General features: G+C 42.5%; 1 protein-coding gene across 1 annotated transcript in view; it reads left to right on the top strand.

Moving 5' to 3' along the window:
- HERC2 (HECT and RLD domain containing E3 ubiquitin protein ligase 2) overlaps window positions 1-22,024 on the top strand; it is a 3,346,202-nt gene that overhangs the window by 666,490 nt on the left and 2,657,688 nt on the right. Inside the window, 2 exon segments of the mRNA XM_033948978.1 lie at window positions 8,415-8,570; window positions 8,959-9,144. Of these exon segments, the coding sequence (XP_033804869.1) occupies window positions 8,415-8,570; window positions 8,959-9,144 (342 nt within the window).

Here is a 22,024-nt window from a genome sequence, read left to right on the forward strand (position 1 = left end):
ACAGAAGACGTAATTGAGCGGCCCGAAAGTACCAAAACAAGTTAGGCACAGCACACATGACCTGGCTGCCCACAAAGCATGCCGAGAAAGGCGAGGTGGCCTCCCCTGCCAAATAAAACGAAAAAACAAGGTATGTAACTGCTTCAAAACCAAAGAAGGGACAGGAATCGGCAATGTTTGGAACAGAAAAAGTAAGCGAGGCAAAACATTCATTTTTATAACGGCAATGCGACCCCACCACTCCATCTTTGAATGTTTATCCGAATCTGTTTAACAATCCGAGCATAATTGACCTCGTATAGTTGGGTTAAATCTATGGGCAAGCGTATCCCCAAGTAGCGAAGGACCCCAGGAGCCCAGCGAAAAGGGAACCGAGCCGATAGGTGCTGTCAATCCGTTTCACCCAAGATAACCCTCAAAAGTTCAGATTTATCCATATTCACCTTAAACTCTGATACTAGCCCATACTCCGAAAAAAGATCAACCAGAATCGGTAGGGAGGCCTCCGGATCCTGAACAAACAACAAAACATCATCAGCAAACGGCTATACGATGTTCCAAGTCACCTACCTGCACTCCCCTTAAGTCCTCATGTGCCCGAATACGAATAGCCAGAGGTTCCATAGAAAGGGCAAATAACAATGGAGACAGGGGACAACCCTGTTGGGTCCCCCTATCTATGGAAAAAAATTCAGTATACCTCCCATTAATCCGCACCGAGGCCTTAGAAGCCCTGTAAAAGGCTTGCACCCAGGCCAAAAAATAAGAGCCCAACCCCATCTTATGCATCACTTGCCATAAAAACTCCCATGCAACCTGATCAAAAGCCTTTTCAGCATCAATTGCCAAAAAGGCAATATTAGCAGGGGTCTGCTGGGCTGCCCATAACAGATGTAACGTTCTTTTAATGTTGTCACAAACCTGCCGACGTTGAACAAAGCCCGATTGATCCAAATGTACCAGAGTGGGCAGCACCTTGCCCAATCGAAGAGCCAAAACTTTCGCCAAAATTTTTGCATCAGTATTCAACAGTGATATTGGACGGTATGAGCCACACCCTGTGGGGTATATTCCTGGCTTAAGCAAGACCGATATCCCAGCCTACCCCATTGAGGAGGGCAGTGGAGAACTGCCCCTCACTCCATTTGCAACGCGAACCAACAGCGGAGCCAGAACTACACGGAATTGTTTGTAGAATTGATTAGTATACCCATCCAGCCCTGGCGACTTATCCAATTTCAAATTGGCAATGACACCTAGGACTTCCCCCAGCTCGATAGGTTCATTAAGAAGGTCTCGATCAGAGTCCGAAAGTTGGGGAAGCCGTAACGCTGACAGATATCCGTCAACAGCAGTAGTAGTCCGCCCCGCTGACGCCCGATACAAATCAGAATAATAAGAAAGAAAAACTTTCTGAATATCCTGGTCTGTACAATGAGTGGTACCCACAGAGTCTTGTATACAAGTAATAGCCGCTCTCGCTTGCTTTAATTTAATAAAGCGGGCCAAGCGAGACCCAAATTTATTGTTATACTCATAAATCGTTTGTCTCAAACGCAACCTCAAAAACTCATAATCTTCCAACTACAATAAAGAGAGCTCCGCACGAACCTTCAAAAGTTGTTCGTATACCAAAGGGTTCCGGTGTCTCTGATGCAACCTCCCCAGCTTCTCCAATTGTTCATGAAGGGACAAAGAACGTTGTGCCCGCATTCTTTTACAGCGAGCACCCCATTTTATAAAGACTCCCCAGATCACCACCTTCAGCACATCCCACAAAGTAGCATCACTAACCATATCATTATCATTATGTTGAAGGTACTAGTCAACGGTTATACCCACCTCCCGAACTACAGCCAGATCCTTTAATAAAGCCTCATTGAAGTGCCAAAAATGATACCTCCCTCCTCCCAAAATCCCGCACATGCTATCCAGACCGGCGCATGATCTGAAATCTGGATAGAACCAATCTCAGCTAGTCTTATCCCACCCCACATATTACGATGAGCCCATATCCCATCTATACGTGCATACGATTGGTGAGCATGAGAATAATGAGTGTAGGATCGTTGCGTAGGATGAGACAACCTCCAGCAATCGACCAATCCCAGAGCAGAAAACAGAGTCAGTAAAGCCCTTCGAGAAGTTCTGGAAGGGGAGCGAGTCCCACCCAAAGAGTATTCTAAATGAACATCAGTTGTAACATTAAAATCCCCACCAAGATATATAGACCCCTTCACAAAATCTACCAAATCAGCTCTAAGAGAGTCAAAGTACCCAGCTTGTCCTACATTGGGACCATACAGATTAATACTTGTGATGAAGCGTCCCTGTAAAAAAGCCACTAGAGCCAGACATCGACCAGCACCATCACGATAAACTTGGTTCACCACGAGACCTAGCCCCTTTCTGACTAGTATGGCAAGCCCACCCACCCTTTTACCAGGAGTCAACCCCTGATGGGACCAGACCTGATCAAAAGAAGGTGAACGTAAAACCGCCACATCTCTGGGCCTCAAGTGTTTTTCCTGAAGTAAACAGACATCCCATTTCATTTTGACCGATTCCCTATACCCAATACTACGCTTACCCGGACTATTAAGTCCATTAACATTCCAAGAACCCACTGTAAAAAGCTTAACAACCACACTCCCCGTCCCACCCCCCTCCCTAACCCCCCCAGACCCCACCCCCTTCCCCGACGCTGCGTCAAACCCTGATTGCCTGGATTCGCCAGCTTGTAGAAGTGCAATCCTTCCCCGAAGGCAATCATCACCCATTACCAATAACTATGTAATTTCCAAATTGTTCCCACTCAATCATACCCAACATGCCACACTGCATACCCCCACCCCAAATGCATACCCCAAACACTCCCACACAAGACCAAGCCCCATACACGCAACCAACCAAAGCCCAAACCCCAGCAACCTGATAACAAAATATGCATAAAAGGTAAAACACAGTTACAAAAGAGCACAGGCTCCAGCAAGAGTCCCAATTTTCCCCAGTTATTCCCATGCCACCAGATCAGAGGGAGGCAAGGGAAAGAATCTCAAAAAGGAACAGGCCAGGCCTGAGAGAACAGCCAAAAGTTCACTAGAATAGGATTAAATGCCCTCAGGGCTGGGGCTTAGCAGATTTCCTGCTAGAGCGCAACGCCGTATGCCAAGTCTCGCTCTGTGCAGAAGTAGAGGCCACTGCTGGAGGCCGAGCTCCTTCCATCGTAGTCGCACAGCCCAGAGCTCTCATCTCTGCCCAGGCCTCCGCCACCGTGCTCACACATTTAGAAGTACCATTGAGGAAAGAGCCAACGATACTTATGACCCCCAAAGCGCAGAGCTTGAGTAACATCTTTAAACACTCTGTGCTTCTGTAAGGTAGACCAGGCAAAATCTTGAAAAACTCCCACAGCTAGATCCTTCCACTGAAGAGCAGCTTGTCGGTGGCCAACCAGCAAAATACGTTCCTTCAAGGTAAACTCCCCAAAGCAAGCGATGATATCGCGGGTGCCCTGGCCATGCACTGCCCCCAAACTGCGATGGGCTCGAACCAGCACTATACAATCAGGCACTTCAGCACCATCAGCCCGCAGCAGGTGTTCACAAAAGGCACGTACCACCGCTTTGCAATCCTTATAAGCCTCACTTTCAGGGATTCCCTTGAAGCGCAGATTACAGCGCCGAGAGCGATTCTCAAGGTCCTCAACCTGGTTCTGAAGATCATGGAGCTCAGTGGAAATTCGGCTCTTAGCATCAGTATTAGCAGACACAGCAGTAGAAAGCATCGCCACATGGTCTTCTGAGGCCGATACCCTGGCTCCCAACTTACTGACCTCTGATCTAAGATCAGCAATCGCCGCTTTCACATCGCCCAGCACGCCGATAATCTCTGCCTTTAATTCTTGAAACCATCTGTCATGGTTTTCTTAGGCGCGTCTCCATCCTCCCCCTGCTGATCCGGAATGCCCTCATCTTCAGATTCCGACTGAATTGCAGGGCCGGCCGCCATCTTTTTTTTTCTCCCCCACATCTCCAAGCGCCTCAGAGCCCGATTTATCTGCCGATTCGCTGAAAAATTTAAAATTATCAAAGCTTTTGCGAGTTGCCATGATAAGGGAGCACAGCGAGACCAAAAGAGTGCAGAACACTCACTTTGGAAGCTCAAATCTCAATTCTAGACAAAAGCCCCGATGGAGCTCCTGCTCTAAGCAGCCATTTAGCAAGATGACGTCGGACTGATCATTTTCTTATAATATCCGAACTTTCTCTCCAGACACCCACTTCTTTTCTTCCCCCCAAGAAAATTTCCACTAGAGATTTCAGCAATTTAGTTCCTAAAAATTTCTTCCTCTCTTCAATGGACACTCATGACCTTTACAATACCCCCCTGGATAAACAAATTGCCAACTGTGAAAAGGTGTTCAAAACCCTTCTTGATAGTTTTTCCCCTACTGTTACTCACCTTATCTCATCAAAAAAGCAGAGGAACCCATGGTATAACTTGGATTTACTCCTTAAACAACAGCTTCGTTACCTTGAACGCAAATGGCCTCCAACCCAAGTCCTCAAAATATTCATAAATACAAACAGCACTCCCAGTTCTATAAGGAATCCATCAACCTAGAAAAAAAAAATACTTTACTAAATGTATAAAGAAAGCAAAACACTCACCGGCACTATTCTCCATCCTAAAAAAAACTTACCAAGTTCAAATCAAAATGACTCACCCACTGCTCAGCAGCTTGCTGTTTTTTTCCAGGATAAAATCAATCTTATTAGATCAAAAATGTTAAAATATGATCCCACCAATAATAACTTTCAGGATGAAGACTCGAGCCCTCTCAACTCCACCTTTGCAAATTTCTCCATTCCTTCTTACAATGAGCTAGAACGACTCATTCATTCCTTCAACCCCAAAGGGTCAAATACTGATTCAGTTCTCCGTTCATTCTTAAAAAATTCTTCCATCGTTTTTTTCTCTTTATCTCTAAATTTGTCATCCAAAGCCTAAATACATCTATCATGCCTATGTCTTGGAAACACTCTATACTTCACCCAATAATAAAAAATCATAAATTATTATTAAATGATTGTAATAATTTCCATCCCATTGCTAACCTTCCATTTTTGGCCAAATTGACAGAAAAAGTAGTCTACGATCAACTATCAAATTTTGTGGAAAAAAAAAAATATTTTACACCCCAATCAAACTGGCTTTCGACAGCATCATTCCACAGAACATTCCCTTTTAAGCCTGACCACCTTAATCTAATACTTCTTAGATCATCATAAGTCTGTCATCCTAATCTCTTTGATACTGTCGACCACGCTCTGCTCCTGAACAGATTATCTTCAGTCGGGATCAAAAACCAGGTACTATACTGATTTCGTCCCTACTTTACAAATTGCACCTCTACTGTGACCTACAATGACTTTATATCGAATCCCTACTCAAATCTTTTTGGCATTCCTCAAGGGTCAATGCTCTCACCTTTGTTGTTTAACATCTACCTTATTCCTCGCAAACGATATCCAGCTCATTCATCCAATTGACCCTACTAATTTGAATGAAATTCAGGATATCAGTGCAAAGCTAACAAACATCCATAATTGGCTCAGAGACAACATGCTTTCCCTTAGCATATCCAAGACCAACTGTCTTATTCCCGTGGAAAGAAGGTATCTAATTATCCACAGCTTTTCTTATTGACAACTGCCCAATCGAAAAGGTTCATTCCACCAAAATTCTGGGTGTCATCATTGACAATAAATTAAATTATCATCACCAGATAAGCGCCGTTGTCAAAAATTGCTTTTACAAACTATGAATGATCCAATCTTTAGCCAACTTTCTAGATCTATCCTCAATATTTTAGTTCGTTCACTAGTAATTTCAAAACTCAATTACTGCAACTCCTTGCACATCAGAATATATCCAACAGAAATCAAACAACTCCAACTAATCCAAAATACAGCTATTAAAATCATCACTAATTCTAAGAAATAAGACCATGCTTCTCCATTTTTGAAAAATGCCCATTGGCACCCTTTCCGTCATAGAATCACTTTCAAAGTTGCATTTACTTACATTTAAAACACTTCAATCCAGAGAACTGTCCTTATTTGATAAGTTACTTATCCCTCATACCCCATTTAGAACACTCAGATCTTCCCAAAACTTACTTTTTGTGCCTACTCTTAATACATTTGGCACTCACTGGGACTCCTGTTTCACCGTAACTGCTCCCCTCACTTGGAATGCTCTCTCCCCTTACATTAGAGAGGAAGCAAGCCAAGATAAATTTAAAGGAGCTCTTAAAGCTTTTTTATATAGAGACGCCTTTGAACAATGATCTAATCGTCTACTTTCTTCTCTCTCCATTCCGTGCAGATAGTCAACAGTTTGAATAAAACTCCTATCCCCTCCCCTTTGTTCTAGCCTTCTTTATTGTTTTCTCTCCTTTATTATACCTTATTGTAGCTCACCCTTAGTCCTTTTGTGCCATGTTAGTCCATTGTCATAGAATGTATCTCATAATATGTATTTTTGTTGTGTACCTCCTGATTTTAAATATTTTGTATAATCGCTTAGTATTATGATAAGCGATATATCAAATAACCATTAAACTTGAAATAGGAGGGAAGGAGAGAGAGATAGGAAGACATGGAAAAGTAGATTTTGAGAAGAAAGCAGAAAAATGGAAATATTGAATGTTAAGTTAATGCCAAAGATGGATTCAAGGCAGAAAGTGAAGACGGAGAGAAAAACAGTCAATGGATAAGAAGGCCCTGGAAACATAGTTTAAAGCACAGAAAAATAGTCACTAGACAAAGGTAGGGAAAATGATTTTATTTTCAATATAGTGATTGAAATGTGTCACTTTTGAGAATTTATATCTGCTGTGTATATTGTGTGTATATGAAAAATGAATGGGAAAAATTGCATTACAATTAGTAAAGGGGGTAGGATCTGGGGAAGAGCTTGGTTGGGTCTAGGGTGGAGTTTGGGAGGTCTGTGGTTGGAGGTACTCAGTTGTTATTTGTTAGACTTCCCTGCTGGCACACCCTACTGGCATTTTAGTGCCTATCTGTAGGGCCTTTGCGCATATGTGGATGTCAGCGTGATGTCATCACGGTGACGTCCGCATTCTTCTGGGTGCCTTGAGCTGTGGCCACTACCTTTAGTGTGCCCTGGCTCAAAAAAGTTTGAGACACAGTAATATATAGAAAATGTACTAAGGAATCTTCTAAACACACCCAGTTGGATTGAGTAAGAGAATTAATCTTGTAATGAACTGTCGTAAGGCAAGCAGTCCAGTAGTACCAGTTTAGATTAGGTTGGCCCATGCCAAGATTCCAAAACACAGAATAAGTAGTGCCACTCAACCCTTATCAAAGACCTTTTCGACATCTGTTGAGATTTCTGAGTTATCTTTGTTGAAAGCAACAATATATTGAGAAGTCATCTAATGTTATCGGCACCATATCTCCTAATAATTATAAAAACCAGTCTGGGTGTATACATTCTGAAACTGCTTGTTCTATCCTTTTACTCAGAATTTTAGTAAATATGTTATAATAGATATTTAATAAGTGTATGGGTTTATAGCTTGAGCAAATAGGATCATTTTGCTCTTTAGCTAACATTGTTATGACTGCTGAATAAAAGGACTCAGATAAACAATGAACTTCTGTAATCTTATTAAAGAATTCCATCAAATAAGGTAAAAATTGGTCTCGCATTGCATGATACAGCTCAGCAGGAAGCTTATCTGTACCTCCGCATTTTTGATAATGGAGGAGACTTCAGAGACAGTAAAGAGTCTGTCAATAATTGTTTTAAGGGTAGAATTTAAATTTGGAATAGGCAATTTCTCAAGCCAATCCTGAATGGAATGGGCAGGAGTGGTGAGATTTGAATGATAGATCTCCTGAAAGTTATTGGAAAAAGACTGTTTAATTTCATGTGAGCAATGAGTTAAAAGTTTTATGCAACAAAGCTGCCATCCTAATATTTTATAGGTATTCTGTCTTCCTTACCAAACCATGAGATAGTGAACTCTACATTCTTGCTATCATTAATATTTGTGTACATGGAAAGACTGGAAACCTAATTTTCCATTTTCCTGCCCTACCTTTGCTAGCAAAGTACTTGCAAATCAAACATTTTAAAATGTTTATGATTGGTAGATTAATAGATCTAAGCATTGTAAAATTTAAAAGTAGAATTAAGGAATGAAGCATTTAAGTCTAGAGCTGGTAAAATTCTTCCTTTCATATACTATAACAATTTATGAAAGCTTTGCAGTTGCTGCTTTCTTAATCATTGTATAAATAGAAAAAAAAATTATGAAAGATATCAGAAAGTTAATATTTGCCTGCTAGTTGACCATATCTTTTCCATTTTTGTAGATCCTAAACTTCTTGGAGTTGGATCCTTGCTGAAGAAATACACTATCCTCCTGTGTACACATATTGGTGATATACTGCCTGTGGCAACAAACATTGCTTGTATAAGTCACAGGCACTTTGCAGAAGTGTCTCATGTTGTGGAGGGAGATTTAACTGGTAATTTTCGACTCATCAATTTTTCCTTAAAAAATGAACAAAAGGGTGATAACATTTTTTAAGACTGACATTTTTTTAAGACTGCCAGTGGATGATAGCATAGGGAGAGGAGATTAGAGGATTGTAAGAAAGGTATGGAATTGTAAGGGTGGCAGACAGGTAATTTGCTTTTACTTAAAAAGGGCTGCACAGTAAGATCAGAGTAATCCATTTGTTTGTAGAATTCTACTCTGGTATTCTGGGAACCTCTGACACTTCTTTGTCACTGGAAAGTATTAATTTGATACTGCACAAAATTTAGAAATAGTTTTCAATGAGTATGTCAGACTTTTCTTGTTGAAAAAGATACAGTAGTTCTTTAAAGTGTTGATTTATTCCTGTTTTCTAGGTGTGCTCCTTCCAGAATTGGTAGTTTCTGTTATGTTGTTGCTCAGTAAAAATGCTGGGTTAATGCAAGAGACTGGAACTATTCCACTACTGGGGGGACTCATGGAACATCTAGATCAGTTTAATCAACTTGCTCCGGGAAAAGAAAGAGATGACAATGAAGATTTAGCATGGCCTGGGATAATAGGTATGTGTGTGTTGTCCTTTATCTGCAAAATTATCTACAAGTAGTCTAAATTTGACACAGGGAAATATCTACAAAACCAGCTCAAATAGGTTAGCAATATTAGAAAATTGCTTTCCAGTGCAATAGGTGTATCATTCTGTAAAAACGGATAATTTCCCTGTAGCAGCGAACCTTGTAGAAAGAATCCACTAGATTTTTTTTTTTTCTGAATCCGTCCTACTTTACAGAAGGCTATGCTGCCCCTTATAGTTTTTTTTCCTCTGCATTCGAGCCTGAAGGAGTGTTTATCCCAGAACAAGCAGCCTATTCTCACATGTGAGTGACATCATCCACGGAGCCTGGATGCAGACAGCCTTGCAAGTAGACTTGCTTGTAGAAAACTCAGAAGTTTCGAGTCTGTCTCACCGCGCATGCGCGAGTGCCTTCCCGCCCAGCCCAGGGTGCGTCTCCTCAGTTCTCAGTTTTCTGCGGAGCCGAGAAGTCCGTCTTTGATGCTCTGTACTGTACTTAGTTCGCTTCGTGTCTTCTCTTCACCGCGGTTCATATTTTCTTTCTTTTTACTCGGATCGCTGTGTTTTTCTTTTCTTTATTGTAAAAAAAAAAGAAAAACTTTTGCTTTTTTCGTTGACTGACAGGCAGGGACGGCCACGCGCCCTCAGCCTGAAGGCTTCGACTTTGCGGCAGCTATCTTTCCTTGTATGTCCTGGCCGGTCATGGGCTTCAAGAAGTGTAGCCAGTGCCGGCATGCGATCTCCCTCACTGACCCACACCGCTGGTTCCTTCAGTGTCAGGGACCTGACCATTGCCTGGAGACGTGCGTTCTCTGTGCTACCCTTCAACCTCGAGCCCTCCAACGTCGTCGAGTTCAAGTGGAGAAGCTTTTCAGTATGGACACTTCTGCTACACCCTCGACCTCCGACTCGTTCAAGCCTGTTGCGGGGTGTCCTGCCTCCACAACTCCGACCTCGAGTCTCATCAGACCTTCCTTGTTTGGATCGTCCTTGGCATCTAGTACACCTGCCATGTCTTCTCCTGAGCTTCCCTCAAGTCAGATACCTAAGCAGACGGTTCCTGCGGTGGTCCTCAAGATATCCAGGCATCGCTCCTCCAAGTCAAAGCATGCTTCCTCTGCCACCTCGGAGCCTTTAGCTTCAGTAAGTGGTCCAGTTTCAGACTCGGATCCACAATTGCAAGACTATTTTGGAACAGGAATTTGTTTAGGTACTTAGCAAATACAGTCCTGCCTCGACTCTGCTTCCCTTTATGCCTACTGTACAATGATTCATTATGTATGATAATTTAATTCATCATGTTCATGTGGAATTGAATTTCATTAAGTGGCTTGATATGTCATGCAATTTATATGTCTCCATGGGTTTTGCATTTTAATGTCTATTGAGAATTCAGTAATATTTTTATGTATGTTTTTAATTACGTCTTATGAATCATTGATTATTATGATATTTCTATTTTAATATGTTTATAAGTCTTTTATACACAATTGTTTTTAACATTCTTTGTATGTATGTTTAGCATTCTTATATATGTTCAATGTGAACTAAAATAACAAACAACCTTAGATATACATATATTTTGTCCCGTTTAAGACCTCAGCAGTGCTAACTGTGAGAAGTTTTCATTCACAGATTACAAGCACAAAAATCTTCATCGGTCATAGTTTTCCATAATTTTTTCTATATAAATATATTTTTTGAAAAAATACTCATCTCTTTATCTCTTTGTTAGAGAAGCATAGCAGGGGTTCTTCACCAACATAGGCTATGTTTCGCCCAGGGGGCTTTATCAAGGTATTTCCCCTGACAAAAGAAGAGAGAGTTTTACTATATATTACTTCAACTATTATTCATTCTACAGACCTAACTTATATAAGCATACCTTAAAGCCTATATCGGTAGCCTGACATAATTTAGAAAACATTCAAAAATATTTAAAGCCCGTACCTTTAGTATGCCTTATAAAATTGTACTCTGACAATGTGAACTAAGCCATGTCAAAAACCATTCATTTGCTTTTATAGTATAGGACACATTCCTTGAACATCTTTCTCTATATATGACTGCTTTTAGAATATTAAGGCAGAATTTCTTTATATTCCACACAGAATCATTATGTATATTTATAATATTTATACTTTTAATACGCATATTTATACTTACATTAACATATATATACATATACATACTAGTCTTATAGCCCGTTACATTAACGGGTGCTAGAATATATGTGTTTGTGTCTGTCTTTATTTCTTTCTCTCTCTCTCTCTCTCCTTAGCCGCTTACTTTCTTTCTGTCTTTCTTTTTCCTTGGCTGTCCATCACCACCCCTTGCCTGCTCCCCCTGTCCATTGTCCCTTCCTTTTACGGCCCCTGTGTCCACCACCACTCCTTCACTGCTCTTCTTATGCAGCAGCAGCCCTTCTCCCTTTGTTTTACCTCCCCCCTGTCCATCAGCACCTCTTTCCTTCTCCCCCTGTCCAGCAGTATGCGTCCCTTCCTTTTTCTCCCCCCCTCATCCTTCTTATCCCTATGATACACTTACCTTGCTCTGCCCCTGATCAGAGGTTCCTGACAGCCGCCCAGTTGTACCCATTGGAAAAGTTCCCTCTGCCGCATCCCGCACCCCTCCTGACACGACTCCCGCTGTCTTTCTTTCTGTCTGTCTGTCTCTGTCCCTGGCCCCCTTTGTCTGTCTGTCTTTCTGTGTATCTCCCTGCCCCTGTGTCTTTCTTCTTTTCTGTCTCCCTTCCTTCCTCTGTCTGTCTGTCCGAAGCAGCATTCCCTCCCCCTCCATTTCCCTCCCCCCACACCAGTTCCCTGTAAACCTGCCCCTGTGTCTTTCTTCTTTTCTTTCTGTCTCCCTTCCTCCCTCTGTCTGTCTGTCCAAAGCAGCAACCCTCCCCCTCCATTTCCCTTTGCACCTGCCCCTGTGTTTTTCTTCTTTTCTTTCTGTCTCCCTTCCTCCCTCTGTCTGTCTGTCCAAAGCAGCATTCCCTCCCCCTCCATTTCCCTCCCCCCACACCAGTTCCCTATGCAGCAGCATTAGCGTTTCCTCTACCCCACTTTCCCTTCCCGCGGTCCCGACTACAAACGTGGTCCCGAGTCCTTTGCCGCCCCCCCTTCCCTTCCCGCGGGCCCGAGTACACATGGCGATTCAAGCAGCGTGTGCAGCAGTCTTCACACGCTGCTTCGGGTCCTTCTACTGCCCTGATTTAATCTGGCACGTCTCTGATGACATCATCAGAGATGTGGCAGAGCAAATCAGGGCAGTAGAAGGGCCTGAAGCAGCGTGTGAAGACTGCTGCACACGCTGCTTAAATCGCCAGTCGGGCCCGTGGGAAGGGAAGGGGGCGGCGGCAAAGGACTCGGGTCCCGGGCAGCGGAAAATTGCTGGGCTCCTCGGTAGGGGCGCTGAGTGGCCGCGATCCCTCTCCTCCCCCCCGCTGGAGGAACGGAAATCGGCGGCTAGCTGTGGTCCCGGCTTCTGGAGGCGATCAGCGGCTGGTGACGTATAAGCGCGCATGCCCCCTGCTGCAACCACAGACCTACTGATCACGGAAGCACGCAAATAGGAGTGCGCATGCGCGGCTAGCCTTTTATTATATAGGATATATGTGTATATATATATATATGCACATCCATATTTGCATATTTATGTTTCTATATGCATATTCATATCTTTATATGTAATTCATTATCATGTCATTTATTCCATTCTTGATGTAGGCAGATATAATGTATGGAAAATCTTAATCTTTTTTATATTTGAAATCTTTCATCTTTTATATAAAGTTCATGTATCAAAGTCCTTAACTGATATGTTTAAAAACATATTCTTAATATGTGTTCATGCTTTTTTTACATTGCACTTGACTAAATTTCATTCATTTCAACAATTCCCATTTCTTCTCCTCTCCTGTTATATGGAATGCTCCATTAATTAGGGTCCGTTTTAATTTCTGTAATGCAATTCATACCCTTCCTTTATGTTCTTTTTTGATGTTTATCCTTTTTCTAGTAATCCTCCTTTTTTCTAGCAATCCACCTAACTTTTAATATGTGTTTGAAACAATTCACTTTAACTAGCATTCACTTACTTCAGTTCTGCTAGCTTCCTTTTTCCCCCCCTCTTTCTTTATGTTTTGTGGCGCAATCCACCAATCAGATCACATATTTAATTGCTCCTCCTTCAACGCAAGTCCCTTTCCATTGCAAATGCAAGCAGTACTTCCGGCTCACCACACAATTGGTAAGTGCTTCTTACTCGTTTTTTACTTTGGTTTTTATTTTGGTTTCTGCTTCTGTTCTGTTAAACCTGCACAGCTCTTTTACACTGCACTTTTCAAGGATGTCATGGGTCTTTGATTTCTTCTAGATTTCGTTTTTCTTATCTTTCTTTTTTCCTCTAACTTTCACTGGATGTCTTCCATATTTTTTACTGGATGACCCTCTTTTGGTTTTTTCACTTAATTAGCATTATTCATCTATGCATTTTTATATCCCTTATCTGTTTTTTTAGTGTTATTTTAGTAATGTGCAGCATGGTTCCTTTTCTGAGCCCATCCCCCACTATCACTTTTCTGTGGCTTCTTCTCACCGTTTTTCTTTCAATCACAGTTCACTGGGTATGCTAACTTGTATGGCTTTTGACCTGTTAGTTTTTCAATTAGGTTTTTCAATTTAGCCTCTTTATTGGAAGCTCTCACCCCCTCTTTTTTTACTGCGTGCCCCCCTTTTTTCTATCATCTGTATCTGTTTTTGGGTTTTAAACATTCTACATGGCTTTGCTAATATGCTCAATCTTAAACTTGGCAGTAGTATAGAGTTTTATATATGGTTTTAACTCCTGCAATTTTAAATTCAATATTATTTTAGTTTCCCACGTACTCACCTTTATAGGACCCCCAGGGTATGTATTCTCCATTCATTTTTTGTCCTATATAGTTCCCTTTGTGTCTTTCTAGCTTGTTTAAACACAAGTAATCACTGATCATTTGTTTAGCATGGTCTTCGCACGTCCACCATTTTTATAAGATAATTAAGTTTTTCACTTCACTCTTCATTTTGCATAGACTCAAATATTTTCTGTTTTCACATATTTATGATATTTATCACTTTTCTCACCAACTCATTTTTATTAGTGCCATTTACATCACTGTGTCCTTAATCACATACATTTCATACTCTTTGCATGTCAGATATCATTCACAGTTTCACATTTTATCACCACTACTATTCATAACTTACATGCATTCTTAATGTACCCCTCATTATTTATAGGACCTCTGAAGAAGACTTTTTGTCAAAATGCGGACCGTGTTGGGTCCTGTATCCCTAGCGGACTAGGTCCTTTAAGGCTCTTATGTAGATGATTTATTTTTATATAGATGGAATTATTTTATGTGGATGATTTCAGTGTACCTTTGGAACTTTGACACTTTAAAATAAAGTCCATTTAGGAACATCGTCACTCCACAGAGTTTTTTTGGTTTTCTCTGGATTTTCTTCTTTGTGGATATTTTGGGGTCAATTCCTTTTGTTTTTCGACTCTGCTTCCTGCAGTCCAGCCTGGGCATTCAGCAGTCTCACAAGAGGTCAAGTCCTTGCCTGTGCCTCAAGCTGAATCTACACACACTATGCAACGAGTCAAGTCTTTGCGAGTGTCTGGTCTGGAATCTACACATTCTATGCAAGGAGTGAATCTTTGCGAGTGTCTTGACGAGAATCCTCACACTCCATACAAGGAGCCGAGTCTTTGGGAGTGCTTCGAGATTCCTCGATCCAAACCACTCAGTCTATGGGGTATACAGCTTCCAGCCCTATACCTTCACCAACGGCATTGCCCGTTTTGAAACACAGGGCGAAGACTCCTCGACCTCGTATGAGACCTGCTTCCAGGCAGCATTCTCATCACCAGTTGAGATCCTCATCGAGATGCAGGTCCTCTTCCAGAGAGAAATCTTCCTCGTCCAGGCCTTCCAGCTCATCAAGGCCTCCAACTCCTCGATCGAGGACACCAATAGCAGAACCTGAGGACTCAGCTGATTCTAATGCCCCATCCCAGTCTGTCTATTCGTTGGGATACCAATACTCTAGAGAGGCCTCACCTTCGTTTTCCACTCGAGGTGCCTTGAAGTCATCGAGTCCTTCTCGAGGACATGCTCTGGCAGATCAATTGTCCTTTTCCTCCTTCCTCCATCAGATGGCTGAGGATCTGGATCTCAAATTGGATGCTGGTTCTAAGTACTCTAAGGAGTATTTAGAGGAAATGAGTATGCCTCGGCCTCTTGCAGAGTCTCTCAAGCTTCTTCTTAATAGACTCCTGTGTCAAACATTCAAATGAAACCTGGAGACTCCTTATGCTATTCCTGCTGTTCCAGGTAAGTTTAAATCGAGGTATAGAACTCTATATTGCAAGGGCTTTGAGAATTCACAACTATCTAATCAGTCCCTTCTTGTGGAATCTTCATTGAAGAGGAGCCATCCTTCCAGGATCTATGCCACCGTACCTCCTGGAAGAGAGGGAGGACCATGACAAGGTTGGCCCTCATCTTTATCAAAATTCGATGATGGCCTCCAGGTTTTAAATTATAATTTCATATTCACTACTTATTTCAAATACTTAATTGATCTTCTCCCTGGTTTTTCTAAAGACCTTGGTCAACATAGACTTTTAGAGTTTCAGCAAGTCACTGCTACCTTGGCACAACTCAGATTGCATCTTCTTCAGTCATCTAATGATGCCTTTGAGCTTTCCTCGACAGTCACTACATTCTCGGTAGCGATGCATTGTCTGGCTTGGCTTCACACCATCGATATGGATCCCAATCTTACGGATCATCTGGCTAATATTCCTTGAGATGGCAATGACCTCTTTGATGAATCCATAGAGGCTGCCACCAAGAAGTTGTCTGAAAATGAGAAATCTTTTGCTTCCATCGTCAGACCAAAGCCTAAGCCTTCTCGATCTCTTCCTTCCTATCAGAGGCGTTATCCTCCAAGGGCAGCTCCTTACACTCGAGCTCCCCCTAAGAAACCACAGCAGCAGAAGCAACTTCAGCCTTCTGCTACTCCAAAGGCTTCTCATTCTTTTTGACTGTCTCAAACAGAGCATAACCTCCATCGTTCTGCCTCTGTCCTCCCCTCTTCCCATAGGAGGTCATCTCCATCATTTTTACCATCGATGGGAGACTATTACATCCGACCTCTGGGTGCTGTCAATCATCAGGGAAGGATACTCTCTTCATTTCACTCAGATTCCACCAAAGCTTCCTCCAAGAGAGTATCCTTCCAATCCACCCCAGACCGCCCTTCTTTCAGGTGGAGAATCTGCAATTTCAATAGAGTGCTATCCTTCGGCCTGGCATCATCTCCCAGAGTGTTCACCAAGTGCCTAGTAGTAGTGGTAGCAGCAGCTGTACGGAATCATGGTCTTCAGGTTTTCCCCTACCTGTACGACTGACTCATCAAAGATTCAACTTCTCACAGGGTTATTGTAGTGACCCAACGGACTACGTGGTTCCTACAAAGTTTGGGATTAAAAATCAACTTCCCCAAATCCCACCTTCAACCATCTCAGAATCTACAGTTCATCGGAGCTATCCTAGACACTATCCAGCTCAGAGCATTCCCCCTCAGCAGCATCTGGATGCTCTTCGTCAACTGTGCCACAAAGTGTCTTCCCTTTCTTCACTCTCAGTGAGACACATGATGGTGCTGCTCGGTCACATGGCCTTGACCGTTCACATGACTCTTTTTGCCAGACTTCACCTCAGAATTCTTCAGTGGACCCTGGCATCTTCGTGGGTGCAGGAAAGGGAAGTCATGTTTGACGAACCTACTTCAATTTTTTGAGACAGTGAACAGACAAATTGATAATGGAGAACCGGTGGATATTATATACTTGGATTTTCAGAAAGCGTTCGACAAGGTTACTCCTTAGGAAACTACAAGGCCATGGAATAGAAGGAGACATAATAAGATGAATAGGCAGATAGCTGGAGAAAAGAAGGCAGAGAGTGTGCATAAATGGGAAATTCTCAGACTGGGAGACTGTGACTAGTGGTGTGCCCCAGGGCTCGGTACTTGGGCCCATCTTATTAAATATCTTCATAAATGACCTGGAGGATGGAACATTCAGTGAGATCATCAAGTTTGCAGATGACACAAAGCTAGGCCGGGGAATCAAATCGCAGAAGGACAGTGAGGAACTCCAGAGCGACTTGAGCCGTTTGGAAAATTGGGCAGATAAATGGCAGATGAAGTTTAATGTGGAAAAATGCAAAGTGATGCACTTAGGCAGAAAAAATAAGGAATATGTCAGATGCAACTCTGGGAAAAACTGAACAGGAAAGAGACCTGGGCGTATTAATCGATAGGACCCTGAAGCCATCGGTGCAATGTATGGTGGCAGCGAAGAATGCTAGGCATGATAAAGAAGTGAATCACAAGCAGATCGGAGAAAGTAATACTGCTGCTTTATAGAGCGATGGTCAGACTACACTTGGAATACTGCGTCCAACATTGGTCTCCATATCTAAAGAAGGATATAAAAATACTCGAGAGGGTACAGAGACGAGCAACGAAGCTAATAAAGGGCAAGGAGAACTTGGAATACGAGGAACGACTTAAGAGATTGGGATTGTTCTCCCTTGAGAAGAGGAGACTGCGAGGGGATATGATTGAGACTTTCAAAATTCTGAAAGGAATCGACAAAATAGAGCAGGAAAAAAAGTTATTTACAATGTCCAATGTGACATGGACAAGAGGACATGGACTGAAGCTAAGGGGGGACAGGATCAGGACAGATATCAGGAAGTTCTGCTTCACGCAATGAGTTGTGGACACCTGGAATGCTCTCTCAGAAGAGGTAATTGCGGAATCCACCGTTCTAAGGATTTAAGAGTAAGTTAGATGTACATCTCCTTATGAGTGGCATAAGGTGACATAGGTAAGGGTAAGCTAGATGCACATCTCCTTACGAGATGCTTGGAGTGATATGGACTACAGCTATGCCAGGGTACACCTGGCAGGGCCTCCGCGTGTGCGGATCGCCGGACTTGATGGACCTAGGGTCTGTTCCGGAGATGGCACTTCTTATGTTCAATCACATTTGTATCACAGCTTTATTTGATTTCAATAAACAAACTTATGGTGAAATGTTCAAACCGAAACCAATTGTCCAATAATCCAGTGATCTCAACAATCTGGGGCTTGTTTAGGAACCTACAAGTATCTTCAATGTTCCTATCCCACTCCTGCCCGAGTTATTCAAAAGGCAAGAGGGATTAAAGTTTGTAACCCCTGCGGTGTTAAAATGCTGTGCAAAATTGTGCAAAAAGTGCAAAATGGTGCTTAAATGCATGCTAATTCATTGCCTGACCCCCCGACTCGAGTTTCGTACTCTTCATCAGGAGGGGACTCTGTTAAAAACAAAACTTTAATTAAAACCCATAATTAAAATCCTTATATTTACTGGTAACTGAATCATTGCTATTATAAACTTTAAATCGAACATTATCTGCATAACAATTCTATTCACTTGTTCATACCTGCATAAGCGTTCTAAACTGGGGACGGCATTGGACCAAGAGCTGACTGAGGAAACAAACTACTACCGGCTTTATACCCCATAATAACTATCATTCACTGATTAGCCAAACGGAAATGACATCAAACAGGAGAAGCATGAACTATACATTCAACCACTTGATTTCTGAATTTAATCCATAAGGGGATAATGTGTTCCAATTATAAATAATACGTTGTTCCTTTTGCAGTAATAGTTTTGATATATCACCCTTATATTGTTTAATATGGATTAAAACTGTATATCTAAGTTCTTCTAACGAGTGATTCTCCTGCAACCAATGGACAACCAGGGGGATGGAGACTCTACGTCTATAGATGTTGCTCAAGTGTTCTTATGTTCGACACATTGCAATCACTCATTCATTGAGACAGTCTCTCCACTGGTGGATGTTCTCTTCCAATCTCTCCAGAGGTTTACTGTTTCAGATGCCCCCTCATCAGAAGGTCCTCATGACAGATTCCTTGACCTACACTTGGTGGGCTCACCTCGACGGTCTTCGTACTCAAGGCAATTGGTCCAGCACGGATCATCGGTGTCATATCAGTCTGTTGGAACTCAGAGCGATCTTCAATGCTCTCAAAGCTTTTCAACATCTTTGTGATCAGGTAGTCACATTCAGACGGACAACCAAGTCGCCATCTACTATGTCAACAAAAAGGGAGGAACAGGATCTCCCTCATTGCCAAGAAGCTCTCAAGGTTTGGGATTGGGCAATCCTTCACAACACCTGAAAGAAGTCTACATTCAAGGGGAGAAAAACTGTTTGGCAGACAAGTTGAGTCGTCCTCACAAATGGACACTCAATTCCTCGCCTCTTCATCACATTTTTTCTCAGTGGGGAACTCCTCAGATAAATATCTTTGCATCTCCCCACAACCACAAACTGCCTCAGTTCTGCTCTAGAATATATTCTCCTCATCGCCTCAAGGCAGATGCTTTCCTTTTGGCATGGATGAACCTCTATTTGTATATGTTCCCTCCATTCCCCCTCAAGCTCAAGAACGATCATGCCACCATGATTCTGATAGCTCCTCAGTGGCCCAGGCAACCTTGGTACTCCCTTCTAGTTCAATTCAGCAGCAGGGAGCCATACCTTCTACCAGTTTTTCCATCTCTACTTCATCTCAACCTGCAGTCTCTACACCTGACAGCTTGGTACCTCTCAACATAACTCCTCTTCAGTTTTCTCAACCTGTTCGGGACATTTTAGAGGCTTCCAGGAAGTCTGCCACTAGACAATGCTACCACCAAAAATGGACTAGATTTTCTATGTGTTGTATCTCTCATGACAAGGAGCCTCAAGATTCCTCCTTGTATTCCATTTTGGATTATCTTTTGCACTTATCTACTTCTGGCCTCAAGTCTACATTCATTCGAGTCCATCTTAGTGAAATTGCTGTTTTCCATTAGCCTATCGAAGGGAAACCCCTTTCTGCAAGTTAGTTAAGAGAAGACAAAAGAAAACAGGCACGTGAGATCTCTCAGAGAGAGAAAGAGATATTGGTTATTGTGGATGGGCAGACTAGATGGGCCATTTGGCCTTTATCTGCCGTCATGTTTCTACTTTCAGATTTATGAAAGGACTTTTCAATGTTAAACCTCCTCTCAAACCGCCTCCAGTGGTTTGGGATCTCAATGTTGTAATTGCTCAATTGATGAAGCCTCCTTTTGAACCAATGGCTTCGGCTCATCTCAAATATCTCACTTGGAAAGTGGTGTTTCTCATTGCCCTCACATCTGCTCGAAGAGTCAGTGAGATGCAAGCTTTAGTTGCTGATCCAACTTTTACAGTTTTCCATCATGACAAGGTGGTCCTCCGTACTCATCCTAAATTCTTACCTAAAGTGGTTTCAGAATTTCATCTCAATCAATCCATTGTACTTCCAGTGTTTTTTCCAAAGCCTCATTCTCATCCTGGCGAATCAGCTCTTCATATTCTGGACTGTAAATGTGCTTTGGCCTTCTACTTGGAACGCACCAAACTACACAGATCTGCTCCTCAACTTTTTGTTTCATTCGATCCAAACAAGTTGGGACATCCAATTTCTAAGCGTACCATCTCCAACTGGATGGCTGCTTGTATCTCTTTCTGCTATGCTCAGGCTGGACTGCATCTACAGAGTTGAGTCACAGCCCACAAAGTCAGTAGCTTTCCTCAAATCCACTCCTATTGAGGAAATTTGCAAAGCTGCCACCCTGTCCTCGGTTCATACTTTCACCTCTCATTATTGTCTGGATGTTTTCTCCAGACGGGATGTCTATTTTGGCCAGTCAGTATTACAAAATTTATTCTCCCACCATCCCATTCTGGTTATCTTGGAGGTCACCCACTTGTGAGAATAGGCTGTCTGCTTGTCCTGGGATAAAGCACAGTTACCTACTGTAACAGATGTTATCCAGGGACAGCAGGCAGCTATTCTCACAACCCACCCACCTCCCCTGGTTGGCTTCTCTGCTAGCTATCTGAACTGAGGAAATGCTCCCTGGGCTGGGCGGAAAGGCACTCGCGCATATGCAGTGCAGCAGACTCAAAACTTCTAAGTTTTCTACAAGCAAGTCTGCTTGCGAGGCTGTCCGCATCCGGGCTCACATATGAGAATAGCTGCCTACTGACCCTGGATAACAACTGTTACAGTAAGTAACTGTGCTTTCTGTTCTGCTCTGCTTATTTCTTTATTTAGTGAGTATTTTTTGGGTGTTTGTCTTCAGTTTTTTATGCTAAGAGTTCCACTGTTGATGGTCAGCTCTGCCTGTGTGGAGAAGAAGCAGACTGTGGTCTGACCAATCCCTTGTAGTACCTGTTAACCAGCTTGCAGTACAGTACATTTTTGGAGCTTGGGGTCGTCCCCTTGTAGCTTGCTCACCTACTGCTTGCAGGGGTTCAAGCACAGGCTGTTAAGGGTTTACAGGGTGCCAGCAGCATTTTGCTTTCCCCTTTGATTTTTGCTGTCGAGGTCCACAGGATTGAGGCTCAGTCAGACATCGGTCAGACTGGCAGCACGAAGATGCAGCATGAAGATTCAGCACTAGAAGAACGTTCTCTTTGAGGCAGTGATTTCTTCTTCCTGATCCAACTAGCTACCTGTGAAGCTGAGTTAGGATGCAGCGCATTGCCAGCACAGGTCACAACCAATAAGGAGAATTAGGAGGGGGGGAGCATCTGTAAATGTGAAATTTTAAGATTTCTTCTTGTTCCCATGTGTTCCCCTCACCTACAAAATCCTAAAATTGCTGGTTTTATTTTCGGTTTTAGTGGTTGTTTTTTGTTAAAA

The sequence above is a fragment of the Geotrypetes seraphini genome, chromosome 6, assembly GCF_902459505.1.
Source record: "Geotrypetes seraphini chromosome 6, aGeoSer1.1, whole genome shotgun sequence".
NCBI lineage: Eukaryota > Metazoa > Chordata > Amphibia > Gymnophiona > Dermophiidae > Geotrypetes > Geotrypetes seraphini.